Source organism: Chrysochloris asiatica, unplaced genomic scaffold (assembly GCF_000296735.1).
Source record: "Chrysochloris asiatica unplaced genomic scaffold, ChrAsi1.0 scaffold00048, whole genome shotgun sequence".
NCBI classification, from domain to species: Eukaryota; Metazoa; Chordata; class Mammalia; order Afrosoricida; family Chrysochloridae; genus Chrysochloris; species Chrysochloris asiatica.
The window spans coordinates 8,749,422-8,758,065 of record NW_006408566.1 but is presented as its reverse complement, the minus strand read 5'-3'; the positions used below and the strand labels follow the sequence as shown (position 1 = coordinate 8,758,065).

General features: G+C 38.0%; 1 protein-coding gene across 1 annotated transcript in view; it reads left to right on the top strand.

The window, feature by feature from the left end:
• The first annotated feature begins 2,705 nt into the window (after positions 1-2,705).
• The window catches only part of LEPR (leptin receptor), a 116,170-nt gene continuing 110,231 nt past the window's right edge, over positions 2,706-8,644 (top strand). Inside the window, exon 1 of the mRNA XM_006862501.1 lies at positions 2,706-2,762. Within this exon, the coding sequence (XP_006862563.1) occupies positions 2,723-2,762 (40 nt within the window). The 5' untranslated portion in view covers positions 2,706-2,722. The remainder of the gene's footprint in view (positions 2,763-8,644) is intronic.

Below are 8,644 nucleotides of genomic sequence, written 5' to 3'. Positions count from 1 at the left end.
GAATCATAAAGATCATCCAACAATCTGTTTTATTGGATGAGCTATTTGAGGTTTAAAGTCCTCAGTCCTATTAATTAATGAATGAACTACACTTACCACTTTTGACACCTAGTTCAGGGCTTTTTCCCTTAAATTATCTTTATGTTATGAATGACATTCTCAATGTGAGCTAAAGTAATGACTGGAACATCGAAATATTTAATGTTTCATTACATATCCAAACCCAGTATATCCGCCATTCACCTGTTAGTTTGTTGTACTGTGGTGGCTTGTGAGTTGCTGTGATTCTGGAAGCTATGCCACCGGTGTTTCAACTACCAGCAGGGCCACCCATGGTTGACAGGTTTCAGATGAGCTTCTAGATGAAGACAGACTAGGAAGAAGGAGTGAAGAACGAACTACTTCCAAATATTTAGTCATTGAAAACTTTATGAATAGCAAAGAAACACTGTCAGATATCGTCCTGAAAATGAGCCCCTCAGGTTGGAAGACACTCAAAATGTGACTGGGGAAGAACTGCCTCCCAGAGTAGACTTGGCCATGATGACACAAATGGAGAAAAGTCCATGGGAGAAAAGCCCGTGGGACCTTCATTTGCTGAAGGGACACAACTCAAAATGAAGAGAAACAGCTGTAAACATCCATTGAAAATCAGAACATGGAATGTACAAAGTATGAATCTGGGAAAATTGGAAGTTGTCAAAAGTGAAATGGAAAACATAAACATCGATATCTTAGGCATTAGTGAGCTGAAATGGACTGGCATTGGCCATTTTCAATCTGATGACCACATGGTTTACTATGCCAGAAATGACAAATTAAAGAGGAATTGTGTTGCATTCGTTGTCAAAAAGAACATATCCAGATCAGTTATGAGGTACAACGCTGACTGTGATAGGATAATATCCATGCACCTACAGAGAAGCCCAGTTACTGCCACTATTATTCAAATTTACGCACCAACCACTAAAACCAATGAGGAAGAAATAGAAGAATTCTACCAACTTCTTCAATCTGAAATTGATCAAACATGCAGTCAAGAAGTATTGATCATTACTGGTGATTGGAATGCAAATGTTGGGAGCAAAGAGGAAGGATCAGTGGCTGGAAAATATGGCCTTGGTGATAGAAATGATCTTGGAGATTGCATGCTAGCCCTTCTGCAAAATCAATGATTTGTTCATTTCAAATACCTTCTTTAGACAGCATAAGAAATGACTATACACATGGAACTCATCAGATGGAATAGATGGAAATTAAATTGACTATCTGTAGAAGTGCAGCCTGAGTGCTCCTTGGAGGCTGAGACGGCCAAACTTTGTCTCTCATACTTTGGACATATTGTCAGGAGAGACCAGTCACTGGAGAAGGATATCATGTTTGGTAAAGTGGAGGATCAGAGAAAATGACGAAGACCCCCAACGAGATGGATTGGCCAAGTGGCTTCATTGATGGTCTCAAGCGTGGCAACATTAGTGAGGATGGCCCAGGATCGGGCAGTGTTTCATTCTGTTGTGCATAAGGTCACTATGAGTCAGTACCGACTCTAAGGCACCTAACAGCAACAACAATAATTTTACTCCACAGCATATTCATGGTATGCTTCTAATAGAATAAAATTTATGGAAATCTTGTCAATAACATTATCCCTATCATTTGGATCTCTTAAAGCCATGAGATTTTCCTTGAATGACTTGGATAATTCTGTAATGTAAATGTTGCCATATCTGTATGTAAACAATGAATTTCCAAAAGCATGTTGGAGAATTTTTTCCTATTTATTGGAAATATGCAATCATTTCCTGCGGTATAATGTTTGATTTTGTGGTGCCTTAGCAAAGGTAAAGACTTCAGAACAAAGACACATTTAGAAAGTGAGCTAGAAAAATATGAAACCTGATATTGATGATAGATTGGCTTTACATATTTAATCAACACTGAGCACTTTTGTTTAGTTAAAAATTCAGTTTTATCGTGTGATGCTTGAACTTTTGGGTTTGCCGTTGCAAAGAGCCATCAAATGTGTTTTTTTAATTATAGGATTTAAGTCTAACTATTTTAGATGTATATGCATTGGAATAAATACATAACATTTTCATGTGAGAAATCTCATATGAATCCACTAAATTACAATTAATACTTATTTATGATCTCTATATTTTCACATGGGAGTCCTGGTGTGGTGCTGTGGGTTAATGCATCAGACTGCAAAGTCGTTTGAACTGCAAGGTCAGTGGTTCAAGCTCACCATCTGCTCTTTGGAAACCCTATACAAGGTCACTATGGGTCGGAATCGACTCAACGGCACATTACAACAACAACAACAACATATTTTCATGTATATATGAATGTAACCTCTTCCAAAACAGATCTATTGGTTCTTTTAGCAGCCCATGGCACTTTAAATATTCTCCTCCAACAACATAACTCAAAAGCATCAATTCTTCTACAGTCTTCCTTATTCACGGTCCATCTTTCGCATGCATATGAGGTTATTGAAAATACCATGACTTGGGTCAGGCGCACCTTAGTCTTCAAGCTGACATCTTTGGTCTTCAACACTTTAAAAAGGTCTTGTGCAACAGATTTTCCTAATGCAGTACAGCGTTTGATTTCTTGACTGCTGCTTTCATATGTATGTGTGTGTGTGGGGGGGAATTGTTCTTTGTTCATGTTATTGTTTTATATTTTCTGTTTTTCAGCACTGCTTCTCTGAAGTAAGATGAGTTGTCAAAAATTCTATGTGGCTTTGTTACATTGGGGTAAGTTATTTGCTGTTTTAATCTCCCTATCTAAGGTAGAGATTTTTCCCTTAGAGAAACACTTATTGGTTGGCAGAATTTCCTGTTTCCAGTTAGGAATTCTTTTCATCCAATACATGTTAAACAAATATATAGTTGTAGATATGAAAACCTTCCCCCAATCCTTTGGAAATAGTGTGAAAATGTAAACCTTTCCCAACCTTTTGAAAACAACCTGATGGTATATCCTTCCAGAACTCTCTGTCTCTCATACACACAGAGTTCTAAAGATATAACTTGTCTATTTGTATTATTATGCATTTTTCTTTTTTACACTTAGCAGTATTTCAATGATTATGACAGCTGTTCTTGTATTTTCTAGTTTACTTTTTGTTTAATGACTGCATGGTGATGTATTGTATCATAATTAGGAATTTTATTGTCCAGTTTTTCACTGATAGACATTTCTTATTCTCTATTTAAGAATGCTCCTTTGAGAATTCAGATACCTCTTATGTCATTGTATATTTCAGTGGCTATTTTTGTAGATGAATTCCTGAAGAAGAATTTCTATGCTGAATAGTTTACACATTAAAAATTTTGACAGATGCTGTGAAATCTCTTCAGCAGTTTCATGCAATTTATAGACTCAACTGCATTTCAACTAAATATACATATAGTCACACCTTAACTATTTTGCACTGTCAGATAATAAAATTAAAATGAGGTGCCATATTAATTTGATTATTAGTGAAGCTGTCAATTGCTTAGTGACCATTTTATGTTTTTAGGTGATATTCTAATTCATATACGTCAACCATTTTATTGTTGAATGTCACTGGTCTTCATTGACTAAGAAATTTCTAAAATGTAGTGTATATTCCTGATGTAGCACTGTAGGGTAAGCATTAGACTGCAAGGCTGGTTTGCACTGCAAGATCAGTAGTTCAAACTCACCAACTGCTCCTCATAAACCATAGGGTTACTATGAGTTGGGATTGATTTGATGGCACTTAACAACAACGACAGTGAGTATTAGCCTTAACAGTTTATTATGTTTTGCAAATTCTTTCTCCCACTCTATAATTTGTTTTTTTTGTTGTTATTGTTGTTTAAACAGACTTTTTTAAAAAAAAAAGTAGTCTTAAGTTTACAGAAAAATTACACAGAAAGCATAGAGCGTTGCCATGTTCCCCTTCTTCCACTTGCACAATTTCTCCTATTATTAACTTTCAGAAGAAAAACAAATTCCTTAATGAGAAGATTCTTTTGTTCCTTGGAACTCTGGTCATCTACATTCATAAGCAAAGTCCAGTTCAGAGAAAATCATCAAAGTGGATCTTATACCAGTTTACTGTATCAAACATTTTTCTTCATTTGGTTGGATTCTGGTCTATTCAGGCCTAGCATTTTAAGCTAGGTCAAATGAGTACCAGCAGCAAGCTTGGGAGTCTACACACTTCTCCCTGAAGTGTCCTTTCTCTCTCTTAGCTTTAGCCCCCATGGGCAAGGTCAGTGCCCATAGACTCATGAGTCTACAAACTCTCTAAACTTCAGAGCAGTCAGCCCTTCCTCTCCTTTCTTTCAAGTGGTCTCTTCATTGCTGTGTATTACCCCACTTCCCACTCATCAAGTAGACCCAGGAGATCACCAATGAAAATGCCAGACTGTCTGCTTGTTGGCTCCCTTTAACTTTCAGTCCTAGAAGGGGATTTTATCTGATGGGTACAGACTTTTTCTGTCTTGATGCATTTGAAATAAAAACTGCTTGCTTAAAATTAAAAAAAGTCAATCAGTAATATTTTTAAACTCTGCAGGTCTTTCCTTCAAAGGTTGAACTCTTGTTCCCACAGCAGTTCTGGGTAGGTCTCAGGTTTCCACCAAAGACCTTACTCTGTTGTTGTTGTTAGGTACCATCGACCTGGAACTGACTCATAGTGACCCTAAGCACAACAGAATGAAACACTGCCGGTCCATTGCTGCTGCCACTATGCCAACAGATCTCAATGTCTTCCTCATTTTAGTCGACTCTATACTTTACTAACAGGTGGACACCCCAACCCCACCCCTGGAGGGTTCTACTATGCATGTGCACAGAGCTCCTCAAAATTTAAAGTGACAGTTTCCACTTAAAACCAAAGAGCCACCACTTGTCTGTCAGTCTGTCGTACTGTGGTGGCTTGTGAGTTGCTGTGATTCTGAAAGCTATGCCACCAGGATTTTAAATACCAGCAGGGTCACTCATGGTGGACAGGTTTCAGATGAGCTTCCAAATAAAGACAGACTAGGAAGTAAGAGTGATGAACTACTTCCAAATCTTTAGTCACTGAAAACCTTATGAATAGCAGAGAAACACTGTCAGATACAGTGCCATAAAATGAGCCCCTCAGGTTGGAAGGCACTCAAAATGTGACTGGGGAAGAGCTGCCTCCTCAAAGTAGAGTTGACTGTGATAACACGAATGGAGTAAAGCCCGTGGGACCTTCATTTATTGATGGGGTACAACTCAAAATGAAGAGAAAGAGCTGTAAACATCCACTGAAAATTTGAACATGGAATGTATGAAGTATGAATTTGGGAAAATTGGAAGCTGTCAAAAATGAAATGGAATGCATAAACATCGATATCTTAGGCATTAGTGATCTGAAATGGACTGGTATTGACCATTTAAAATCTGATGACCCCATGGTTTACTATGCCAGGAATGACAAATTGAAGAGGAGTGGTGTTGCATTCATTGTCAAAAAGAACATATCCAGATCAGTCATGAGGCACAACACTGTCTGTGATAGGATAATATCCATGTGCCTACAGGGAAGCCCAGTTAATACCACTATTATTCAAATTTACAAACCAACCACTAAAACCAGTGAGGATGAAATAAAAGAGTTCTACCAACTTCTTGAATCTGAAATTGATCAAACATGCAATCAAGGTGTATTGATCAGCAGCTCTAAACTACCAGCAGTTCCATGAAAGAAAAAAAACTCTATTCATGGTTGCTATGAGTTGGAACCGACTCCACAGCACATCACCACCACCATATACTAACACAAAATACCCAAGTTACAGATTCCCCCAAAAAAATTATGCAAGAAGGGATTATCAAGAGAAATAACATATTAATTCTTTTTAGTGTACTTTTAACTCTTATTAAATTCCATTTTATTGTTTCACATTGGCTTTCTGGCAGGACTGTGGTTTGATCAAGTTTGGAGGATGAGATGAGATCCTGGACATTGTTACCATCATAACATATGTCTTTACTTTGTCATTTAGGGTTCTTTTGGAGAGAAAGGAGATCATTTGCAAGAAACATGTAAACAGAATAGAATGATCTTTTAATTAAGTTGATTCAATAGAAATAAGATATAATTTAAGCATTTAAATTGATTTAGCAAATATAGTAATATTGAATTACAAATATATATCACATGATCTTTGTTATGAATTATTGTCATTATTATAAATTTATAGATGTGATATCTATAAACTTCAAATGCTTCTTTGAAGATTTTAGGTGAAATTCAGTCCAGCCAATTGAATCCTTAGCTTTGATGGCATTCTGATATCTAATTTTTATAGTGTGGATGCAATAATATTAATCAACTTATTAATTTTTGCTTTTATTTTTGCATCTGGTACACATCTGTATTTATACTTATTTATTTCGAAGGGTTTGGAAACAGATTGTTAACAATCATTACCTATGTATTGTTGGAAAGTTTTGGCAAGTATTTACTATTTTTGTAATTTAAAAACTATTTTCTGAATTACTTGTTTTGGTTTCTATTTTCTTACATTTACTATAATCATTAAAAATTATCTTTCTATATTGGTTGTGTATATAAGATAACACTGTTGTTGTTGTTAAGTGCCGTCGAGTCGGTTCCGACCCATAGCGACCCTGTACAGGGTTTCCGAGGGTGTAAATCTTTACGGGAGTAGAAAGCCTCATCTTTCTCCCGCGGAGCAGCTGGTAGTTTCGAACCGCTGACCGTAAGGTTCGCAGCCCGATTCGTAACCACTACTAGAAATTATTAAATAATTTATAGGGTTTTTATGGTGGCACTGTAGCATAAGCCCTGAAGGTCAACAGTTAAAACCCACCCATTCCTGGTCACTATGAGTTGGAACTAACTTGACAGCATGTAGTAGCAACAACATAGTTGAAAAAAGCCAATTAATATTTTATAAAAGATAGTCCATTGCTGTTGAGTTGATTCTAAGTCATAGCCACCCTGAAAGGTAGAGTAGAACTTACCCCTGGGGTTTCCAAGGCTATAATCTTTGCAGAAGCCACTTCTTTCTAGCACAGAGTGTCTGATGGGTTTGAATCATTTAGTTTTAGGTTAACAGCTTACTGGTACTCCATTGTCCCATCTGTGCTACGTTAATAAAAGGGGCCTCTCAAATATTTGTCACTTGATTTTTCAGTTATGGGATTATTTGGATGACTTGTTAAAAATAAAGAAAGCAAACCCTTTCTGAAATCATTCAGTGAAAGTAGTCTTAACATTTTGCTATTATTTTCTTTAAGAAGCATTAAGGTTTCTGGCAGTAGCAGAGACAGCCAGGTAGGACAGGCTCTGTGGGGGAGGGATTGAAAACCCAGAGAAGCTGCTTTCCTGGAACAACACCAGGACTCTGGATCTAGCATAAGGTGCAGGGTGTCAGTTTCCCGCATGCGCAAGTGGAAAAATCACGATATAAAGGAAATTACTGTGATTTAGGAATTGCTCAAGAGGGGACTCCCACTACAGCCACCCAGCCCGGGCGGAGTTCAGAGGGTGGGGCTACAGCCAGACCAGCACAGGGAACCTGCGCTAAAAGCAGTGCAGTGACATTTGCAAAAGGAGATGCGGGGAATTCTACACATTTTTTCCTCCTCTTCCCTGTCGCACCTTCTTTGCCCAGCTCAGATGCCTTCAGGCAAGTGGGTGTGCACCCCCCCAAAAAAAGTCCAGTGCTGAGCCCACTGTTTTCCTATGGCACAGAGATGTGCAGGATCATTTACTCTGGTGTATCTAGCAAGAAAAAAGCAGGCCTGTCAGGCTTAACATACAAACCATATCAATAATCTGCAAAACCCCAACATAAAAGAACGCAACTATCTCAAGTATTACGCTGGGCACATGCAGATACCTAACTGACCTTCAGAGACAAAAATAGTAGACAATCCTTCTCTCATTAACTTTTCAATATCCATCTGTGCACCTCTACCGTCGTGACTAGAGGAGGGGCCTGAGTGAGGAGACACCCCACCCACTGCTGGAGGCTTCTACAGTGCACACACACTGCCTGTGTGGCAAGGTGACTGGCCAGTCGGCCACAGTTTTATTTTTGTTTAAAAGTGGTGGTTTTTTATCTCTGCTTTGATATTGCTTCTGCTTTTGGTCCTATTGATCACACATTTTTCCTGGAGGTGGGAGCTTTTTCTCCCTATGTTACCCAAGAAGAGACAGCAATTGTGGCCATATAGCCAAGTTACAAGCATACCCCATAATATTCCACCATTAAGACAAGAGCCAATAACTGCTGCTAAGCATTACATGCGAAGAAGGAAGCCTATCTCCTGATCATATCCACCAGGAGACACCCAGTAGGCTTAATAACAAAACAACAAACATCCATTATAGCATTAAAAACCCACATAACTACTAGAAATGACAAACAAAGCACAACAAAAGATCTCAAAACATGTCCCAAAACAGAAAAGAGTAACTGAGACAAATGAGCTGGAGACAGACAAAGGCTCTCCAGAAGAGGAAGAGCAGGTTTTGGATTTGCCTGAGAAGGAATTCAGAAAAATGATATGGAAACAAATTCAGATGCTCTGAAAAGGGGTAAGGGAAAACAAAGAAGAAGTCAGGAAAGTACTAGAAGAGCAATCAAACAAGATC